The sequence below is a fragment of the Brassica rapa genome, chromosome A04 (genome assembly GCF_000309985.2).
Source record: "Brassica rapa cultivar Chiifu-401-42 chromosome A04, CAAS_Brap_v3.01, whole genome shotgun sequence".
In the NCBI taxonomy this organism is placed as follows: Eukaryota; Viridiplantae; Streptophyta; class Magnoliopsida; order Brassicales; family Brassicaceae; genus Brassica; species Brassica rapa.
The window spans coordinates 723,304-746,091 of record NC_024798.2 but is presented as its reverse complement, the minus strand read 5'-3'; the positions used below and the strand labels follow the sequence as shown (position 1 = coordinate 746,091).

General features: G+C 35.4%; 4 protein-coding genes and 1 long non-coding RNA gene across 6 annotated transcripts; 4 read left to right on the top strand and 1 right to left on the bottom strand.

Annotated features, from left to right (window-relative positions):
* Positions 1-2,834: 2,834 nt before the first annotated feature.
* Positions 2,835-4,470, top strand: LOC103862822 (photosystem I chlorophyll a/b-binding protein 2, chloroplastic). The gene is made up of 4 exons (XM_009140521.2): positions 2,835-3,092; positions 3,356-3,543; positions 3,636-4,150; positions 4,248-4,470. The coding sequence occupies exons 1-4, from the start codon at positions 3,043-3,045 to the stop codon at positions 4,263-4,265; spliced, it is 771 nt and encodes a 256-aa protein (XP_009138769.1). The 5' UTR covers positions 2,835-3,042; the 3' UTR covers positions 4,266-4,470.
* A 652-nt stretch (positions 4,471-5,122) lies between these two features.
* On the top strand, positions 5,123-6,094 carry LOC117133779 (RING-H2 finger protein ATL68). Its single transcript, XM_033290847.1, has one exon. It carries the CDS (start codon positions 5,178-5,180, stop codon positions 5,751-5,753), a length of 576 nt encoding a protein of 191 aa, XP_033146738.1. The 5' UTR covers positions 5,123-5,177; the 3' UTR covers positions 5,754-6,094.
* An 18-nt stretch (positions 6,095-6,112) lies between these two features.
* LOC117133636 (putative MO25-like protein At5g47540) lies at positions 6,113-6,529 on the bottom strand. The gene has a single exon (XM_033290329.1). The coding sequence runs from the start codon at positions 6,527-6,529 to the stop codon at positions 6,113-6,115; it is 417 nt and encodes a 138-aa protein (XP_033146220.1).
* A 2,093-nt stretch (positions 6,530-8,622) lies between these two features.
* LOC103863298 lies at positions 8,623-9,635 on the top strand. 2 transcript variants are annotated; one of them, XR_004457806.1, is made up of 3 exons: positions 8,623-8,737; positions 8,860-9,221; positions 9,313-9,635. It is a non-coding gene; the product is annotated as an uncharacterized LOC103863298 (long non-coding RNA). The 2 variants fall into 2 exon arrangements; XR_004457805.1 differs by having other exon boundaries at positions 8,860-9,635.
* Positions 9,636-12,736: 3,101 nt separating this feature from the next.
* LOC103862821 (delta(8)-fatty-acid desaturase 1) lies at positions 12,737-14,426 on the top strand. The gene has a single exon (XM_009140519.3). The coding sequence runs from the start codon at positions 12,882-12,884 to the stop codon at positions 14,229-14,231; it is 1,350 nt and encodes a 449-aa protein (XP_009138767.1). The 5' UTR covers positions 12,737-12,881; the 3' UTR covers positions 14,232-14,426.
* The last annotated feature ends 8,362 nt before the right edge of the window (positions 14,427-22,788 follow it).

Genomic DNA, 22,788 nt, shown 5'->3' with positions numbered 1-22,788 from the left:
TTTATAATTCATCAAAATAAATTTTATAATTAAACCTAAAAAATTAAAATATCTAATATATATATAATAAATACCGTTAATAGCTAATCCCTGCCTAAACCCAAATAGTATGTCTGGTCTTTAGGCCTATAGAAAATGCATAGTTACCGTATAACTATTTTTTTAACATTGTAAAAATTCATTTAACTTTTAGAAGATACTAGATTTTTTAACCGCGCTACGCGCGGATAAGATATTATATGTATTTCTCAATTCTAAAAAAATAATGTATAATATTGTATTACATTATTTAAAGAATATAAAATAAGACTACATAACATAAATATATTTTTAAAATTTTCTTTGTGGAAATCATTATGTTGTTTGATTTTTGTACTTGATTCACATATTTGCATAGTTATTTGTGATAGATGAATATATTTTAATTATCAGTAAATAATATATATTTATTATATAATATAAGAAAAATAAAATTATTTACTTTTAAAACAAACTTGTCTCATGTTGGGGACTCGGTTATAGACATATCATATTCGAAGGAGACATTTTTACAATTATTAATCTTCTTAACAGTCAAGAAACAAATCTGAATATCAAAACAATATGTCATACGATCTCTTTGTGGAATAACTGCTCTGAAGAAATTCAATTTAGGCATCAAAAAGGACTGGAAATGGATGTGCAGATGTTTTATCTAAGTCAGTTTTACAAAATACTATTCATAGTTCATATATCATTTATGTCCATCCTTTTTTTTGTCTATCATTTCTTAAACATCTTGAAATAACTAATGTTAATTAATAATAAACTTTTGGCTGGCAAAAAAAATTAATTTTGTCTAATTATCGCTTAATTTTTTAAACTGATATATATGTATTTCTCAATTTCTAAAAAAATAATGTATAATATTGTATTACATTATTTAAAAAATATAAAATAAGACTACCTAACATAAATATATTTTTTAAATTTTCTTTGTGGAAATCATTATGTTGTTTGATTGTTGTACTTGATTCACATATTTGCATAGATATTTGTGATAGATGAATAACTATATTTTTATTATCAGTAAATAATATATATTTATTATATAATATAAGAAAAATGAAATTATTTACTTTTTGAACAAAGTTATCTCATGTTGGGGATTCGGTTATAGACATATAATATTTGAATGAGATATTTTTACAGTTATCAATCTTCTTAACAATGAAGAAACAAATCTGAATATCAAAACAATATTTCATACGATCTCTTTATGGAATAACTACTCTGAAAAAATTGAATTTAGGCATCAAAAAAGACTGAAAATGATGTGCAGATGTGTTATCTAAGTCAGCTTTACAAAGTACTATTATTCATAGTTCATATATCATTTAAGTCCATCCTTTCTTAACCATCTTGAAATAACTGATGCTAATTAATAATAAATTTTTGGATGGAAAAAAAATCAAATTTGTCTAATTATTGCTTAAATATTTTATTAATATTGTCTAAGAAGCTTTCAATTGATATCATAGTTTAATTTTTATTAGTTTTTTTTGTTAATTTTAGAGTTTTTTTGTATTTAATATTTTTTCCATATTAAGCTTATATTTCTTTCACATAATATGTATATGTCATAAAAATTACCATCAAATCAGTTTTACTTATTTATTATTTTGTTTTTAATGAAAATACACTTTTTAAATAATTTAATTTAAAATAAAATTATATATTAATTTGTTGTATTCTAACAATTTGATTGATTTAATTAATTTGCTTTGGTGGATAACTTAAAAAGTTTTCATATGAATCGGGAAAAGCAAGCTTATGTTGTTATATTATATTTATTTGTGTATATGGAATCTATATATAATGCTAGTGTAATAAAAAAATAACATTATTTTTTTGTAACTTCAAAAAGATACATTATTACAATTTGAAATTATTCAAAATTGAATAAAATGGTAATTATATAAATATAATTGTTTTTTTATCTTGTTTAGATTGATTCTCATGAAAAGAAATCGATAGGTTAAACAAATGCTTCAAAATTTGTTGTGTTATTGTTTTGTCTATAAATTACAAAATTTATTGAATTGATATATTTAATTATTGCATCCTTAAATAATATTTTATTAAAACATTAGAGAACTGTGTTTTGAGTTGTTTTGTCAAAATTGTACAAAAATCTATGTTTTTTTATATTTGTCACGAAAATTTATATGTTAAACTTTCTTTTACAAAATTCTTAACTTTGTCACGAAAACAAAAATCTATGTTTTTCATATTTGTCAATGTTCTCACACTTTCAAATAATATATAGCTTAGTCACTTACTTATTTTTTTTGTACAAAACAAAGTATCGGAGTCTTGAAAGTTGAATCCATATTATTGTAAATGTACATAAATGTTTGTGATTACATATTTAGTGATTCTTGTATATGTATCCAAGAAAGTTTCAATGGCTTAGTGGTGTATGTCTTATATTTATGTCATATTAACCCGGGTTCGATCCTTTCCTTTGCATTCTTTTTTCTATTTTTTACGAAAAAATGAATGAGATGACGTGGCAACTTCGGACTATCTGATTGGACGATTTTTTTATGCCTACGTGGACACTCTAAGAGGAGGTTATATCCCCCTTTTAGTATAGTATAGATATAGTCCAAAAACGAAGAACCAGAAAAACAAAGCATTTTTCTTGACGGCCCATAACGTTTTCTGAAACATGGAAGACCCAAATTAGCATGGCGTTGTATTATTTTGCAGCCCATTCACTTGAAATACAAAATATGTTTTTTTTGTTTTGTGAAACTCGTGGTTGATAGTAGCTATGTTCAGATAGAGAATCTAAGATATGGTGGGACAAAGGTGCCACGTGTTGAAGAGTTGACCAATGGGGAAGCTCACTGCGTTATCCATAGAGATAATCAGATAAGCAGAATCTAATTTTGTCATCAAACAACTTTATAGTTTTATACATCATTCTTCGTCTCTTCTTCTTCTCCCAACACTTTGAGTCTTGAAGAAAGGTCATCATCATCAACGTCGAGAATAATGGCTTCTCTTTGTGCTTCCTCTGCCATCGCCGCCATTTCTTCTCCTAGGTAAGCTCATCTTCTCCTAGGTACCATTCACCAGAACTTGTGATCTACTGATTTGTATAAATAATTGGAGTGTGCACACGCGTGACCTTTTAAAAGAATATTGATCCATTTAGAACAACGGTTTATATGTTTTGTATGTGATATCTTTAACACCAATCTAGAATTACAGTATGATTGTATTCGTGATTATTGTGGCTGAGTTTGTGTCATAAAGTTCAAATTTATTGATATTAAAATTATTAATTTGTAATATACATATGCAGTTTCTTGTGTGGCAAGAAGCTAAGGCTGAACAAGAAGCTGAGTGTTGCAGCTGTTTCCAAATCAGCTGCGTCTGTGCGGGCCGTTGCAGCGGATCCCGAGAGACCAATCTGGTTCCCTGGAAGCACTCCTCCAGAGTGGCTCGACGGTAGCCTCCCTGGTGACTTCGGATTTGATCCTCTTGGTCTTTGTGAGTCTTAATTTTTCTTACATGCTTTTAAGTGAAGAGTTAGGTTATTTTCATCATTCTTCTAACAGTTTGATAAAACGTACACGTACCAGCATCTGACCCCGATAGTCTAAAATGGAACGTACAAGCAGAGATAGTTCACTGCCGGTGGGCAATGCTAGGTGCCGCCGGAATTTTTATCCCGGAGTTTCTAACCAAGATCGGGATCCTCAACACGCCTTCGTGGTACACTGCCGGAGAGCAAGAGTATTTCACGGACAAAACCACACTCTTTGTCGTTGAGCTCATCTTAATAGGATGGGCCGAGGGACGTAGATGGGCCGATATCATTAAGCCCGGTAGCGTCAACACTGACCCAATCTTCCCAAACAACAAACTGACGGGCACAGACGTTGGATACCCGGGTGGGTTATGGTTCGACCCGTTGGGTTGGGGATCCGGTAGCCCGGCTAAGATCAAGGAGCTGAGGACTAAAGAGATCAAGAACGGAAGGTTGGCTATGTTGGCAGTGATGGGTGCTTGGTTCCAACATATCTACACTGGGACTGGTCCTATTGATAACCTTTTTGCACATCTTGCTGATCCTGGCCATGCCACTATCTTCGCTGTATGTGTGATCCGAATCAGTTTTTTTTTTTTTACTTTTTTTTTGTATGGTCTGTCTTTAGTTTTTGACTAGCTATTTTTTTGTGTGTGTTTAACAGGCTTTCACACCCAAGTGAGACGTCAAGAAAGGAGGATTTGGGAGGGAGAATGCATTTGTGTGATCATGTTTGTACAAATATGGTTTTTGAACTTAAAATATTATGTATTTATACATATTGTGGTCGAATGCAAATTAGGGTTTCGCGGTAACATTGCGCTTTTCCTGACTAAATGCTCATACATTGTGGTTCGTGGTCTATGAGAGTTAATCTTTTCTATTCTTTTGTTGGTTCATACATCTCATGAGAATCATACACACTTCTAAGAACTGCATGCTAATTAGAACACACCAAACTTATCTTCAAAATATATAGATTTGGAAAAATATAGAGAAGCTGTTCCATATACTAAAGAATAAAGTACCTCTTGAAGAAAAAGTTCCATTAGCCAAATTAGATGGTCTTGCTGTCCGTATGAGAAAGCGCCAACAGAATCAGATACATTATCATCGCCTAAGCTTCTTGGATTTCTTATGTTTGGTTCCCTCCACAAGAATTCATAACTGCATAAGAGGTTGAAACGATAACTCTGTTCCTGGTTTTGTAATTTTCTAGTGTCATACAGTTGCCTTCTTATCAATACAGTTGAATAACGTGTCTCTTTGGAGCAGCTTCTCGTTCAAGGAGCAAAATCCTCGTGACTTCTGTCAAGAGCATTGTCTTCCCTAAACACATCCAATTTTATTTTTATTAGATTCTTCTTTTTATTTGATTCTTAAAAAAACAACTAGAAAACTATCTCCTAATCATTATTTTTGAGAAATCAATTTTCAAAATTTGTTTATGTAATAATATATATTCATTGGTGGTAGTCCAGTGACGCTTGAGGGATATAAACTCAATAAGGCGAACCCTGGATCGAACCCACCAAACAAAATAATAATCTCTCTCGCCAATCCCACATGGCCCTAACCATTTCTTCACCATCAGATGTCAACAGCCGCCATCACCGCCATCTTTCCTCCTCCACCTCCGGTTCCTATCCCTACTTATATAACTACCCTCGGTCTTGGCTACCCCATAGCCATAGCTCTTGGTTTCCTCCTTCTTATCTCCACCATCATCCTCATTTGTTGCCGCGCCTCTCGCCTCCGCTTTTCTGCCTCCGCCGTAAACGGGGATTCTTCTTTCGGTAACCGTAGCATAATCGTCCCAAGAATCATATTCGTAGCCGCAGACGATGATCTAGAGTCACCTGTTTCTAGTAACGTCGTTGTAGGTGGACTTGATCAAGCGATCATTAACTCTTACCCTAAATTCCCATACACCAAAGAAGATGGCCTTGGGTTGCTTCCACGCTCGATGCACCAAACGTTAACGTCCGTTTTCCTTGATATTTCTCAATCGAAGATTAACGCCGTTAACGTTGCAGGGCCGTTGAAGAAGCGAAGATATATCGTTTGTTTGGTAGAGAGAAGCCTGTTCACAAGGTTCTCTGTGGTGGCTTGCGTACGTTTTCCTTCTACTCCCTCCTCTGTTTTAATCGCTCATCTCCTACTTCACTGACGCTTTGATCTGCATTACAAGGATCTAGTTATTGGCAAGTCATCTCAAGCCCAACCGTCTCAAGCCCAACAAGTGAAGCCCACTCCAGCAAATCTTCAAACCCCTTCAACGGCTCTCTGCGACAAAGACGGAGCAAGAGAAGAGAAAAGAAAGGGAAAGCAGGTCATGACATCACCAAATGGTCCTGGATTGTACAACTCATTCTCAGCCTTAGGATCTCTTGGAGAAGAAGGATGATGACATGTGTAATAGGAATTAGGGCTTTCACTTGTTTCTATTTAAGCAATCTCAATCCATTGTAAAACCTTAGGAAGCAAGAAATAGAAATCTCAGTTTCAGAATCTTATTTCTTCACACTTTCATGGTATCAGAGCCAGGTTCGTGTTCTCAAAGCCCTCTATCAAAACATCCATGAGATCAAGATTGGCTTCAAGATAATCAGAAGCAATCAACTTAGAATTGACTTGCTGCCTCTGCAGATTAGCAACAACTTGTGTAGCATCTTTCCTCGTCTCGAGGTTGAGTTTAGGGAGACAAGTAATCAAGAGACGAAGAGAATCCTCTCTAAAGAACTCTTGAGTCAACTGAGCACAAGCTTCAGCAACAGGCTCAGCCTCGCTGTTGCCATAGAGAATGGACTTCATATCACGAATGTTCCTGCTCAGCTCCGCCATCACCACCTTGGAATCAGGGAGAGAGATGTAGAGAAAGAGATCGCGCGTCTGTCGGCCGAGGTCAGAGGGAGTCCGAGGCTTGGACTTGAAAAGCCCCTTCATCTTCGCACCGCCGAGATCGGGTTGATCCGAAGGTTCTCCGGTGGCTGAAGAAGAGGTTAGGCTTCCGCTTAGGTGCTGGGAAGAGAGCCTCCGCGATGGCGCGGAAGGGTCTCGTCCAGCACCTCCTCTCGATGACACGCACGACCCTATCTTTCTTTACCCTCCTCTCTTCCCTTTTATTCTAAATTACAATTTAACAAAAGTAAAAAAGAAAAAAAGTATTTTGAAAATTGGAGGTCTCTCTTTTATATCTCTTGGTTTTGAATCGTTTCCCTATATCTCCTCCTGTCTCACCATCTTCCTCTCACCCTCCATTTTTTTTAGCGTTGCAGGATTAAGAAAGAGAGAGAGAGAGAGAGAGACATATAGCCCGGTAGTCAGAACAGCGACTGTCCGTATAGTGCTTCATCTTGCAACAATTATGAAGTGGGAAGTGAAGCAAATGGATGTTAAAAATGCGTTTTTACACGGCAATCTTCTTGAAACTGTCTACATGAAGCAGCCAGCGGGATTCGTTGATAAGAGCAAACCAAATCACGTCTGTCATCTTCACAAATCCCTCTATGGACTGAAACAGTCTCCACGTGCTTGGTTTAACAGATTCAGTGACTTCCTTATTGAGTTTGGATTTGTGTGCAGCGTGAAAGATCCATCTTTGTTCATCTACAACAAAGATAGTAACATTATCATGCTTCTGCTCTATGTAGACGATATGGCTATAACAGGGAACAGCTCTCAGATCTTAACTAAGCTGCTTGATCAACTCAACTCAGAGTTCAGGATGAAAGATCTCGGAAAGTTGCATTACTTCTTGGGGATTCAGGCAACGTTTCACGATGAAGGCATGTTTCTGTCTCAAGAACAATATGCTGTGGACCTTCTTGGAGCTGCCGGCATGGAAAATTGTTCACCAATCAACACGCCTCTGCCCCTGCAACTCAACAATGTTCCGGATCAAGCTACACCTTTCTACAACCCTCAGTTCTTCAGAAAACTGGCCGGGAAACTTCAGTATTTGACCCTGACAAGACCTGATATCCAGTTTGCAGTAAACTATGTGTGCCAAAAGATGCACGCACCTTCACTCTCAGACTTCAACAACCTGAAGAGAATTCTGCGCTATGTCAAGGGAACAGTTGCAATGGGTGTCTCACTGGTTCGTGATACTGACTGCACTCTCCGTGCCTACAGCGACAGCGATTGGGCTGGTTGTCCAGCTACCAGAAGATCAACAGGAGGTTTCTGTACATTCCTCGGTCAGAACCTCATCTCTTGGTCGTCTAAGAAACAGCCGACTATTTCCAAAAGCTCGACTGAAGCTGAGTACAGGTCGCTCTCTGAAACAGCGTCTGAGATGGCGTGGATAAGCATACTTCTCAGAGAACTCGGTATATCTCTTCCAGTTACACCTGAGCTGTTTGGCGACAATCTCTCCTCGATCTACTTAACAGCAAATCCGGCGTTCCACAAGAGAACAAAGCATTTTGAGACAGATTATCACTACGTTCGTGAAAGGGTAGCCTTGGGGTCTCTGGTCGTCAAGCACATACCAGCGCAGCTTCAACTGGCCGACATCTTTACCAAGTCGCTTCCGACAACTTCATTCTGCAGTCTCCGTTTCAAACTAGGCGTTGACGTTCCTCCCACGCATAGTTTGAGAGGGGATATTGGCAAGTCATCTCAAGCCCAACCGTCTCAAGCCCAACAAGTGAAGCCCACTCCAGCAAATCTTCAAACCCCTTCAACGGCTCTCTGCGACAAAGACAGAGCAAGAGAAGAGAAAAGAAAGGGAAAGCAGGTCATGACATCACCAAGTGGTCCTGGATTGTACAACTCATTCTCAGCCTTAGGATCTCTTGGAGAAGAAGGATGATGACATGTGTAATAGGAATTAGGGCTTTCACTTGTTTCTATTTAAGCAATCTCAATCCATTGTAAAACCTTAGGAAGCAAGAAATAGAAATCTCAGTTTCAGAATCTTATTTCTTCACACTTTCACTAGTCTCTGATCTTGTCTCTGTGCAGCCGCTGATGTGTTCTTGTGGAGTGACAAGAAACTCTCAACTCAGCCGCGGTTCTTTGTGTAGCTACTGCCATATGGGTTATGTTTGAATTGGTTATCATTTGTTGAGTCTTGTGTGTCACGTTTTTGATATTCTCCCTCGCATCTATGTTTTTATGATCTAATGCTCATGACTTTATGAACAAGTAAGCTTCTTATTTTGCTGACTTAAATCTTATTACAAGTTTTGTGTTTGTTTTCTTTGTTTTGCTTAAAATGTGTGAAAACCTTCTTAAAAAGGAAATTTTCTTGTTTTCTATGTTTTCAGGACTCCACCTAAAATTCCTGAAATCCATATTAAAGACGAAATTTCCTTTTGATTGCTTCTGCACTGAGAAACGAGCTGAACAAGGCCTTTGTTATCTTAAGGAGCATTGCGTAAGGAAGGGTCTTGAAAAAAATTCTGATGGTACGTTAAGTTTGTGTGCCTAAGTTGAGAACCAGTTGCAATCTTACACATGAGTCCTTCCTGATAGTAATACATATCCTTGTCATTAATCGGTTTCTTGTGAACAATTTGTATTTATTTGGTCAATATTCATTGGATTTTTATTCTCAGGTGGTTGTTGGGCTGTGGATAATCTCGGTTGTGGGAAAACTGGTTCAACTTCTTGACCGTTGTATACATCTGTAAGTATTAGTACCTAATAAAAAGTTTTGAAGTTGCATAATGGTCTTGTTGAATCTAAAGTAAGTGTGTGCGTGTGGCAAAACAAAACAGGTTTTGTGTTGTTGCACACGGTACCGATGATGTATGAGAAACATGAGGATAAGGTAGATCCCGTGGCAGAGAAGAGGATGAAGGAGCTGAAGAAACATTACGTGGTTTTTGATGATAAGGTTCTTTCTAAGATCCCTCTTGCTGCCCTGAAAGCAAAGTTGGGTTAGAGAATTCATAATGAAGTAACCTCTCTTTCTGTCTTTCCCCTTGACGTTTTGCTCTGTGTCTTGGGCCATTTCTGTCTCGTCGCTGGGTTTTAAAACAGTCTCTCAATAGCAGTTGTTACTAAAGGGCTATGAATCGTAGTCTAATCATTTGACTTGGAAGTTGGAACACAAACCCAATAAAAACTATTTTCTTTTTAAAAAGTTGATATCCAAAATACCATTTCTGTAAAATACATGGCGTATTTAAAGTAGTTTGTACCATTTTAAAAACGTAATAGCCTCGTATAATATATATTTATGAATTTTTTTCTTGAACAACATATATTTATGAATTTTATTAAAACAAAAGTGACATTAGAACATACTATATGTTAAAGAGAATAATCACCTTACCACTGTTTGTTATTTTTGGTTTAACACTTACCACCAATGTTTTGAAAATCGGACCAGACATCGGCATTGTAATTGGGTCAATAGTCAAACCGGTCCAACCAATTCAACCGGATTAAAAATTTTAATTTAATTTTAAACTAGAAAATGACTCGCGCTTTAAAAGCGTGGAAATAACATTTAAACATAACGTAATTTAAAATCAATAATATTTTAACATTTTTATTTTAGTGTATTTGAAAACTATATAATTATACTATTATGTATTTATATTAAATATAAATTATATAACATATTACTTAATTTTGTTTTTCAATTATTTAAACCCGTTTTGTTATGATCTTTTAATAAAATCTCTGCAATTTATTTGATTAATTGTATTGTACGGATTTTTGATAAATTTTTAACTATATATTTTTTATGTAATTAATTGTCTATAATATTTTATATATATATATAAAATATTTAATTCAGTATCAGTATGAAAGGTTTTGATGAATGCAGTTTTTATTTATTAAAATATAAATAAAATAATTCATTAATTTAATTGATATCATATTAAATATATTATTTTGTAAAACATAGTTATAGTATTTTCAAATTTTCATAAATTATTTGAGAGTTTTGATAAATTGTTTGATTTACTAAATAACTCAAAAGAAGATTAATAAAAAGTTATTAAAAAGATAAAAATTGATGTTTTGTATTGTTTGAACACAAGATTAATTATTGTGTTGTTTGAAAACATAGTGTTGTTTTTCATAATTATCCATAATAAATTTTTAATGTTTTTATAAGAAATCTTCCTTTAATTTCCTTCCCATTTGCTATTTGATTTGTAATACATATTTTTGTCGACATATCCCTTATATATTAAAGGAGAAGCATTGTAATAAATGCATTCACACTATAATAGACACGTGACAGCCTCACAATGATTTGATAATAAATATGCTAACGCGTTCACACTATATTCATAAATGTGTTCACACTATATACTTTATATTTTTAATATAAAACTCATATGCATGGTTCCAATAAAACTTTAGATTTTTCATTTCGAATCAAAACAAATAACAAATCAAAATCTAAACTATATATATATATATATATTATTTTTATTGTTTACGGATAAAGTCAGGCAAAATATTTCTAAATTTTGATTCGATTCGTAATCCGTTTTGATTTGAACAAAAAAATATGGATATCCGTAACTCTAAATCAGTTACTAAAATACAATTAAAAAAAAACAAATCACAAATTCCAATATCTTTAGGAACGGATATCAAATTTGATATTTTATATGCATATATATACATATATGTACAGAATTATATATATATATATGTTATATATATTATAGTTTATATAAGTTTACAATATTTTATGAATTAAATTTATTATAATAGGTATTAAAGTTTAAAAAGTTAAATAATATTTTATTTTGTAATAAAATGTTATTATCAAATTTTTCAATTATTCTATAAATTTTATTTTATTTACAGATCAAATAGGATATTCTTTAAAATTCTAAATCATTTCGGTTATCAGAGTCACCGACTATCCATGTGGCTAAAGATTAAATCGACTTGAATGCCTCCAAATACCAAGATATTCGATCTGTGTCCACCTCTATTTACGAATACAATTGATTTTTTTATATGAAAAAAATTCACTAAAGTCAAGGCCTTTATAATTTTTAATTAATTTTAATTTTATCTTTCATGTATTATTTAGAACAAAAATGTCATTCAATATTAAGTAACAATATCTTTATATATTTGTCATTTATTCTTATATACTTTTACATACATATACATGTGCACCTTAATGTGAGCACTTTATAAGTATTTACCACCACTGAAGTATCTATTTTTTTTTTTGAAAGTTGAACTATTTTTTTTCTTAATGATTCTTTCACTACCGATCAAATTGTAGTGAAATGATTTGTCTTAATAATTTTTTTTTTCTTGATCTCTTATCCACTTACAAACTATGATATGAAACCATTGGTTCGACATGACGATTATCTAAAATTTATAACATGAAAATAAACAAATAATAGTAATTTTTGATTTTTACCAAAAAACTAAAAAATCAAACATTCTAACAAAACAAACCAAAATAAATATTAATTTAAAATAATGGTTATATTTTAGAAGATTAAAAACCAAAAAATAACTTAAAACCGAACCGATATCCAAATTAAACAGATTTAATGTGTTTTTATTAAAAATAACAAAACTAATAATCACATTCCGCGCAAGGCGCGGGTTATTACCTAGTTTTACTATTATTTGACTTTTTTTTACCTTCATCTGGTAGAGAATCACACTTGACAATAAAGACAAATAAATGTTTTCTGAGAAAAAGAGACAAATATACAATGTATTTGAGATTTGATCCCAAAAAAAAATACAATGTATTTGAGATCTCGAAGAGAACAACAGCTGTGTGTCTTTCCAGACCAAGTTTTGGATAGCATTTAGACAACACGGACGGTGCAACATAAATGGAAAAAAATGCTAGTCATGAATATATTGTTGCCAAAATTAAATACTTGATATCAAATTTTATTTTCTCTCGCAAATTTAGCGTATCATGTCAGCAAATATGCTAAAAGCACATAGATTTGGCCTTTGGTGATACTAGTACACCTTTTTTTAGGTTGGCAATCTAGGAACAACATATAGACAAAAAAAAAAATGTTTGACAAAAAAAAAAGACAAAAAAAATTGAACGGACAGCAACCAATGGTAATAACAGACAATGACATTCAGACAAAATATCTAGAACACGTGTTCTGTCTTTCACGCTTAGCCACGTACTTCCGGTCCCGAGATATTCGCTTTCAATAGCTATAGAAAACAATAATAACCATAAATATATAACAGAGGATAAAAAGACAAGCAGAGAGATAGAGAGAGAGAAGGATTCGATTCAAATTCCGATTCACCGGAGGGATTCATCTCAATCTCTCCCTCTCTATCTGTCTGATCTCCGATCTCATCAATGGCGGACCAGACAGAGAAAAAGTACATTACGAAAGAAGATCTGAGCAAACACAACACACCCGGAGACCTCTGGATCGCGATCCAAGGCAAAGTCTACGACGTCTCCGATTGGATCAAATCCCATCCCGGCGGCGAAGCGTTGATCGTCAACCTCGCCGGCCAAGACGTCACCGACGCCTTCATCGCGTTCCACCCCGGAACCGCGTGGCACCACCTCAACAGCCTCTTCACCGGCTACCACATCGGAGACTCCCAAGTCTCCGAGATCTCCCGCGATTACCGCCGCCTAGCCGCCGAGTTTCGAAAACTCGGCCTCTTCGAGAAGAAAGGACACGTCACGCTCTACACCCTAGCCTTCGTCGCCGCCCTGTTCGCCGCCGTCCTCTACGGCGTCTTGGCGTGCACCTCCGTCGTCGCGCACCAGATCGCCGCCGCGATACTCGGCCTCCTCTGGATGCAGAGCGCGTACATTGGCCATGACTCGGGGCATTACGTCATCATGAAGAACAAGTCGTACAACAAGTTCGCTCAGCTTCTCTCCGGCAACTGCATCACCGGGATCTCCATCGCGTGGTGGAAGTGGACCCACAACGCTCATCACCTCTCTTGCAACAGCCTCGACTACGATCCCGACGTGCAGCACATCCCTGTCTTCGCCGTGTCCTCCAAGTTCTTTAACTCCATGACGTCACGTTTCTATGATCGGAAGCTCACGTTTGATCCGCTCGCGAGGTTTTTAGTAAGCTACCAGCATTTTACTTATTACCCGGTGATGTGTTTCGGGAGGATCAACCTTTTTATCCAAACGTTCCTTCTCCTCTTCTCGAAGCGTGAGTTCCCCGACCGTGCTCTCAACTTAGCTGGGATCTTGGTGTTCTGGACGTGGTTCCCGCTCTTGGTCTCTTGTCTCCCATCTTGGCCTGAGAGATTCTTCTTTGTCTTGACGAGCTTCACGGTCACGGCGCTTCAGCATATTCAATTCACGCTTAACCATTTTGCGGCTGATGTCTATATGGGTCCACCTACGGGCAACGACTGGTTCGAGAAGCAAACGGCCGGGACGCTGGATATCTCGTGTACTTCCTACATGGATTGGTTCTTTGGTGGGTTGCAGTTTCAGCTCGAGCATCATTTGTTCCCTAGGCTGCCACGTTGCCATCTCAGGAAAGTGTCTCCTGTGGTACAAGAGCTTTGCAAGAAGCATAATCTTCAGTATAGGAGTCTTTCCTGGTGGGAGGCGAATGTGTGGACCATTAGGACTTTGAAGAAAGCTGCTTATCAAGCTAGAGATGCTGCTAATCCTGTGGTTAAGAACTTGGTTTGGGAAGCTTTGAATACTCATGGCTAAGTTGACTTTAAATCAAACAAAAAGCTCTTCTTTTCGTTTGGTCATTATCATCATGTGTTTTTATTTATATTTTCTTTTGTATCTTTTAACAATTCGTGTTGTTTACTATGGAAGAGTTGCTAGATTGAGTTGAATCGAGATTTAATTTATTTACATAACTTTTCTTATGATATATTATTATTATTTGTTTGTTCACATGGCTCTTTTTTGATACCTGTGATTTTGTGGTTCTGTTGTTTTTTCAATGTTGTTGTGTTACATCATTACGTGTAGGTGTTATTTGATGTCACTGGTGTTATTATTATAAGGTTTAAAGTTCAACTGTTATGTAATTATTGTGTCATCCAAAAGTTGCAAGGATGTGGGGTATTTTGCTTTTGTCATACTTTTTAGATAAGCAAACAAGTGTATATTATCTTTGATATTCAAATGATGGTTCACAACTTTGACACAGCGAATGTTGGTCGTGGGAGCTGTGTCACTGAACAAGTGAGAAAGGAGCTGTGTCCAAGCTGGCGGCGCAAAAGGAACAATCGGTGGTTAGTAGAAATATAATTCATTTTTCTTTTACAAATGGGCGTTAATGAGATTTCAGATCGCGTTTGAGTTTATTCTAATGGTGATTCATTCACATGTGACATGTGTGTACATATGTATTATCTTTGATATTCAAATGATGGGGCGAGCTGTATGGGATACTCTCTAATGACCAGAAAGCCCAAGAACACAGCAATGCTGGTCTTCATAGGTTTGGAATGAGAAAAAAAAAGGAGATTAAAGCTTTAGTTTTCTGAATTAGTTCATGTTTTCAAGACAGTATGCATTGCTTAAGGTTTTCTAGTAATCTGATCAGTAATTTGGTTAAAAACCTTAAATCTAAAGATCCTCGGGAGCTTGTGAGGAAGGAACTGTGCCTAAGCTAGAGGAGCAAAAGGACCAATTGGTGGTCAGTTGAAACTAAGTTGAGCTTTATTTTCGCCTTTACTCCAGTTCACTGTTTGTAGAATGCTAGATTAACTAGCTATTTAATCTAACGTCTCTTTGTCTTCATGCTCCCAGACGAGGAAGGGTTATACGCGATTGTTGACAAAAATGAGTTACTTAGCTCATGTTGCTGAGGATTTTTCACAAGAGGCACAAGTCATTTTCTAAAAAAAGAGAGAGATAAGAGGATAGGTATGTATATAAACTGAAAACATGGTAGGGAAACAGTAAAAAGGGAACAACAAAATGTGGAACAGAAGAAGAGAACATCATCATGATAAGTGTGACTTCTAAGTTTGGTCCACTACCGTTTGCTGCCGATAAAAACATAAACAAATTAAACAACAATAAGTTAGTCCACTTAAACAATGATTTCTCTTTTTACATTATTTTTACTTCCCAGCTTTGATAAATGTTACTATACCTTATTTATATGTTGGTAATTCACAAATCTAACTAGCTTATTGACAGCGTAAATGAGTTGGCTCTCGTGTTTAACCGTGTGGTGAATGTTAGAGAAACTATGTACACACACATGTACATATGCATGTATCCAAATCCACTCCTCAGACTTTCAAGGCTCGAAAGGAGAGTCAATTGCAAATGGTCTAATAGCATACCACTAGTATCACTTTTGAGCTGTAGATATCATATGAAGTGTGCAAACAGTATCTTAACACTAGTTTATAATTCATGGGAAATAAAAATGATGTGTGTGCATGTGTGAGTGGATTTGCTCCATAGTGTAAAGAATAAGTGACTTAATGTGCACAAAGTTACTTTGGCAAAATGAAGCCGGTCCATGACCATAAGTGACAAATTAGTATTTGCCACCATGTCATTTTATCTATATTTTTACCGATCATTTAAAAAAAAAAATATTTTTGCACATTCTTTATTTTTTATTTTTGTAGTCTAATATATCTTCATATGAAACCACCAAATTGATTAGTGCATATTGATCTTATTTAGATATTTCCACGATCTTCACATCGCTTTCTTGTTCTTTTAACAGAAAATAATAATGCTGTTATATTATATTATTTATTAAATGTTAAACGCAATTTAACTACTGCCTTTACATTAGTCTTGGCTATCTTTACAAATGTTATATACAACCAAATTATTAAAGGTGGCCACTGGCACTAAGACTAATTTACAAAAAAAAAAACTTTCTACAACTTTTCTAAACCACTCATGTTTTAAAGTTTTATCTTGATTTAGCAAAAACTCAAAGTCTTTAACAACCTTCCTTTCACATACATAGCTATATTGATTGTTGTTTTAGACTTTAGACAGTGGGTACTTATATTTATAAAACCACTACAGCTATAGGAATTAACGTTGGATATTTTATTCGATATTTGAACTTGTATCCAAACACGAACCGAAATCCGAACCGAAATAGTAAAATACCTAAACTGGTATCGTATTACGAGAGATTGGATATCCGAACTCAAACAGATAATATCTGAACCCGAATGGATATCCGAAGATAACCCAACATATGTATACTTAGCCTTATATTTTTAGTTTACTTTTCTCATTTTATGCAAAATATTTATAATAATACTGCACATTGCTCAAAATTAGATAATATACATATAACTATAGGCATAATCATTTGCTTCTCGCTTAAAATACATATCAAGCTCTTGTTTCTTGCATTAACAAAAATTGCATCCAAAATTTCAAAACAACAACTAAATAAATGTCTTTCTATTTATAAAGTTTTTTCCCAAACCTATTAATAGTTTAATCTATTAAAAATTAGAAAATCGGTTAAATTAAATGTATATTTTAAATAAAAAAAACTTAAACAATGAATAATTTATTTATTTTTTTCTTCAAAATTTAAATATTCGAACCTGGTCTACAATATCTAAACCGATCCGAAGTGTTAAAATATCCGAACGGGTTCTATATCTCTTGAAATACCCGATCTGAACTGAACAGCGAACTCCCACTCCTGATAGGAATGGATGGATCTACGTTATAATACATAGGTAATAATACACACGCACAAAACTAGGCTCTGGTCAAAGTTTTTAGATCCGTTCCTCTCTATATGGTATTGAGATTTGTAATTTCTCACAAATAAAAACAATAATTTTACTATATACGGTAAAAGAAATATCATCTTTAGTTAACTTCAGACCATTCAGACATCAGATTTGTAGTACTAATTAATTGTCTCTAGACACATCTTTCTTTTGCCATTATGAATTTCACACATACACACATCCTTGATATTTTATGAATCATAACCCCTATTACTAATTTGCTATTTGGAAATTCATTGAATTTCGTCTCTTTGAAAAAATTAGGTGCACCGGCACATGTGCATAAAGTATTTTGGATTCTTAAAACATTCGCTAGGAAACTAAAGAAATAATTAAGACAATGGAATGGATCACGAGTTTTATAGTTTCTTTTCTAAATACGTGATTTATAAATTAGTGCCTATAATGTATATGCCTTAATTAGTGGATTTATAAATTAAAAAGGCAGATGGTATATACTACTGGATATTTCCCTTCGACTTTTATAGTTTCTTTTCTAAGTACGTGATTCACAATTTCACAATAAACATATTTGAATCAATATCAGTTGCATTCCACCCTTGAATCGTGATTTAAAACTACGATATTATAAAAATAACACTTCAGTTTTATATCTTCTAGAGTATATAATAAGCGACATGCAAATATAATAATTTTAAGTTACAAAAAAAAAAATATAATAATTTCAGTTGGCTAGAAGAATTATTATGATTCGCTAGACTATGTGCTGAAAAGTGATTGCTATTCTATCGCGTAAACAATTAACAGTTGAATTCAAATCAAAGAAAACATCGTAAAAGACGCAAGGCATAACACCAACAAGAGTTTAGTATCTGAGCCAACTATTTGTATATATGTTATTATATGGAAATATAAATACTGGAGTAGTTACATAGCTATAAAGGGTAAGGGCATATGCTAGCTCTACCGAAGAAAGAAGGTAAAGCGTATGAAGCTGAGATCAATATAGCTTTATACCTATCAACATTTTAAAGCTGTACTCAAATGTATTTAATTTTCTGCTTCATGACAAAATTTATTGATTAATAATACGTAGTACATTATAAATAGTTATTAGTTTGTGTTTGATTTTTAATTTGTTATTGTATAGTGATCTAGTAAGTGTTTTAGGTAAAGGGCAGGCCACTAATAAGAAACTGCGAGAAGTCTGAGCTAAGTAAAGTAGAAAAAGACCTTTCAGTGTTTGAAAAGCAAAGTATAATTACTAAAGGACATAATACATAAATAAAAATTTTGTTTAGTTTATTCTTATGTTTATATATATATTTGAAGTTGGCAAAAAAGAAAATTGTAAAGACAATGTATGAAACAAGTCTAAAGAAGCAAATGTTACCTCATGTGGTTGCCACTTTCCACTAATCCGTCTGTTAAATTCCAAATTAAACACATAATTTTCTTCAACCCTGTTATACTGTTTTTAATAAAAGAACGATTGTGAATTTTTTATCGGTAATTTATTTTTATTTTTTATAACGACTACTTTATTGATTAAGTTGATCCAATATAATCTATGTGAAGGTCTACAACAATTGACCTTGGTACATAGTTATAAAACCAAAATAAAGCATTGTAAGGGATATTTTGCTTTGCTAATTTGTCTGCAATTCTATTTGCATCACGTCGAACCCAAGAGTAGGTTGCACCCATAAACTTGTCTCTCCACCACCAAGCTTCTCTGATCCAATTATAACCCACAAAGTAGAGTCCCGATCCATTCAGAAGATCAATCGCTTGTTTACAATCACTTTCGAAGATTACTCTTGTATATCCTCTTGTCCAACACTGTTGCATCGCCATGATTATTCCTTGAATTTCGCCTTCCATTGGTGATCTTACACATACACCAATACCTTGACCTGCACCTTTATAAGTTCCATTTTCATCTCTTATAATCCATCCAGCTTTACTTGGAGTCTCTGCATTCACAAAAGAAGCATCTACATTGCATTTTAGCCATCCTACTGGTGGTCGTTTCCAGTGTTGATTCCGCATCAGTATTTGTTGGTCTGAAATGTTAGGTCGTCCAGAAGACACAGTTAATGTTGAGTGAGTAGACCATTCCTGAGCATCTCGCCTAGCTTGTTATAGTACATGTCTCCCATCAATCTGTTTATTCTGAAATATCAGCAAATTTCGGCTCTTCTATATCCTCCATAATAACCAGAAGGGAAGGTTTGTCAGATGTCTGAGCTGTGTAGATGTGCAACATTGAAGACATACTTCTATCTTTTCTTCCAAAGTCGCCAGTGGGTCAGTCAATATTGTATTAGGGATTCCAGAAGCTCTACATATCTGTTGAGCATAAATACAATCAAATAGAAGGTGCTTATCTGTTTCATCCCCATTGCAGCAGCGTCTACATTGGGCATCTGGCATGATATGTCTCCGTTTTAGGTTTGCTCCAGAGGCTATACTTCTTGATAGAACTTTCCATATAAAATGGTGTATCTTTGAAGGCATCTTCGTGTTCCAAATTTTCTTTTTCAAGCTAGGATTTCCAAAGGTCGGTTCCACTCTTTCTCTTGTTGGTAGATGAGTGCTTAGCCAATACCCCGATTTGACAGTGTATATTCCATAATCTTTATAATGCCACCCCAATAGGTCATGTTTTGCCGTTGTAGACAGTTTTAAAGCTAGTACCTTTGGTATATCTTCATCCACTATTACTGTCCGCACCTTTTGCTCATCCCATCCATTACCATACTGACTAAATAACTGATTTACTTTCCCAATCCTTGATCCCGGAATCCTTGGACGTGGAGCTCTTGGTGTATGATCAGGTATCCAAGGGTCTGTCCAAGTGTTGATAAGACTGCCATCACCAATGATGTACCGCATACCTTGTTTAACTAAATCTCTTCCATACAATATTGATTTCCATGCGTAAGAAGCCTTTTTTTTCAACACAGCCGAAAGGATGTCACCATCTTGAAAATACCTTGCCTTCAAGATTCTTGCCGTCAAGCAGCCCGGGTTTTGTAATATCCTCCATACTTGTTTTCCAAGTAATGCCTGATTGAATTTCTCAAGATCCCTGCATCCCAAACCCCCTTCTGACTTTGGTAAACTCACTCTCTTCCAGTCATACCAATGCATTCCTTTATTTTCGTCTGAACCCCACCAAAATCTCGCAAGTACTCTGTTTATCTCATCACATACTTCTTTCGGTAAGCGGAAAATATTCATAGAAAAGATTGGCATAGCTAGCGCAATTGACTTCAATAGAACCTCTTTACCCCTGGAGATAAATATTTCTGGCTCCATCCTTGAGTAACAGCTTTTACCTTATCTACTATATAAGTAAACATATCACTCTTCCTTCTTGTGAATTGTTCCGGCATGCCTAGATATTTGCCTATGCCACCCTCATTATGGATGCCAAGAATATTCCTCATCTGAGTACGAACAACATCAGAGATCTTATGTCCAAAGGTAATTGACGACTTCATTAGATTAACTGCTTGACCTGATGCTCTTTCATAATCACCCAAGATTTTCTTTAACTTCTTACAGGCTCGTGCATTCGCCAACGAGAAGAAGAGAGAGTCATCCGCAAACAGCAGATGATTAACTGGCGGGGCTTGAAGAGAGATTTTGACACCAAGTAAGGATCTATCTACCATAGCTCTGTTCATCATGTGAGATAATACCTCTGCACAAAGAATAAACAGATACGGGGAGAGGGGATCCCCCTGTCTGATTCCTCTACCTGGCTCAAAATATCCTTCTGGTGATCCGTTAATCAATACAGAAAAAGACATCGTGTTTACGCATGCCATTATCCATTGAATCCATTTGACATGAAAACCCATTCTCTTCATGGTTTCTTCCAAGAATCCCCACTCAAGCCTGTCATATGCTTTGGTAATATCAGTCTTTACCGCCATATATGAGGTTGCCTGTCTCTTTCTTGCTTTAAGACATTGGAAAACCTCATGCGCAATAATGATGTTGTCTGTGATAACTCGGCCCGGGATAAATGCTTGTTGATTTTCAGTGATGAGGTTATGGAGATGTATCTTGAGTCTGTTGATTAACACTTTGGAGATCACCTTATAAGCAACGTTGCATAGCGCAATAGGACGGAAGTCTGTCATGCCTGATGGTGGATAAATCTTCGGAATCAGACATATGTTGGTGTGATTTAACTGTTTATCCAGAACACCTGTCTCAAAAAACTGATGAACCTCACGTACTATGTCAGTTTTCAGATCATCCCAGTATTGATGGTAGAAGACAGCACTGAATCCATCTGGTCCAGGAGCCCGATGGGAGCCAATATCAAACATAGCTTGCTTTATTTCTTCCTCTGTGACTTCTCTTGTGAGGTCAGTATTTATATCCTCAGTAACCCTTATTGGGAAACCCTCAAAAACAGCATCATACAGACCCAAATCAGGTGGTGAGGAGGTAAAAAGATTACAGAAATATTCTTGCGCCACTCTTCCAATTCCTCTCTGTCCTCGATGAGTTACTCCCGCCATATCTTGAAGTGAGGAAATATTATTTCTGTATCTTTTGCCTTTGGTAATAGCATGGAAATATGTGGTATTACGATCCCCAGAACGCAGCCACTGAACTCTGCTTTTTTGTTGCCAATAAACTTCTTCCTCCATATAGGCTTGATCGAGTTCTGCTTTTAAATTTTTCCTCTCTTGTAGGGTAGCAGAGTTTGAAGTGATAGCGTTATCAAGACGTCCTCTTAGTAGATTGATATTTTCCCTCGCATTGCATCTATGACTCCGTTTCCAGCGGGAGATTTGTTGTCTGCATCGTCCAATTCTCTGAGCCAATGGGATTTGTATTAACTGAGTCTGTCCCATACCGTTCCAGCCACGATGAACCGTATCTGCAAAACCATCTTTGTCCTTCATACGAATGTCAAATTTAAACATTCTACGTGGTTCTTCCCTCTCTGCAGCAATAGTAGTTATCAAGGGTCTATGATCAGATTCACCAATCTCTAAAAACTCAGTTTCTGATGCAGGGAAAGCTTCAAGCCATGCAGTATTTGCTATTGTTCTGTCTAAACAACACTGAACTTGATGAGTACCTCTTTGACCAACCCAAGAAAATCTGTTTCCTATTGAATTGAGATCTGTGAGATCGTGGTTCCTAATGAGTGTCCTGAAATCTTGGAAAGAAGCTTCAGCTCGAGTGCGTCCTCCTATCTTTTCATGATTCCTAAGTATTTTATTAAAATCTCCTGCTAGAAGCCATGGCTGATTTCTTCTGGTAAGCCCTATCCTTTCAATTCTCTCCCAAACTTGGTGTCGAAAAGCAGGATACGGATTCCCATACACAAACGAGTAATAGAAACTTCCTTCATTGCATTGAACTTGACAATCAATTACATTAGGAGATTGACTTAAAATAGACAACTGTACATGCTGCTTCCAATAGATAACTAGACTACCACAAGAGTCTATAGGAGGCATCGGTAATTTATTTTTATACTAACAAAAAGACTATCAATATCACAATAGTAA

Coding starts and splice junctions, on each gene's coding strand:
- LOC117133636 (XM_033290329.1), bottom strand. CDS start 6,529: ATGAAGGGGCTTTTCAAGTCCAAGCCTCGGACTCCCTCTGACCTCGGC.
- LOC103862821 (XM_009140519.3), top strand. CDS start 12,882: ATGGCGGACCAGACAGAGAAAAAGTACATTACGAAAGAAGATCTGAGC.
- LOC117133779 (XM_033290847.1), top strand. CDS start 5,178: ATGTCAACAGCCGCCATCACCGCCATCTTTCCTCCTCCACCTCCGGTT.
- LOC103862822 (XM_009140521.2), top strand. CDS start 3,043: ATGGCTTCTCTTTGTGCTTCCTCTGCCATCGCCGCCATTTCTTCTCCT. Junction 3,093..3,355: donor GCCGCCATTTCTTCTCCTAG/GTAAGCTCATCT, acceptor ATACATATGCAG/TTTCTTGTGTGGCAAGAAGC. Junction 3,544..3,635: donor ATTTGATCCTCTTGGTCTTT/GTGAGTCTTAAT, acceptor TACACGTACCAG/CATCTGACCCCGATAGTCTA.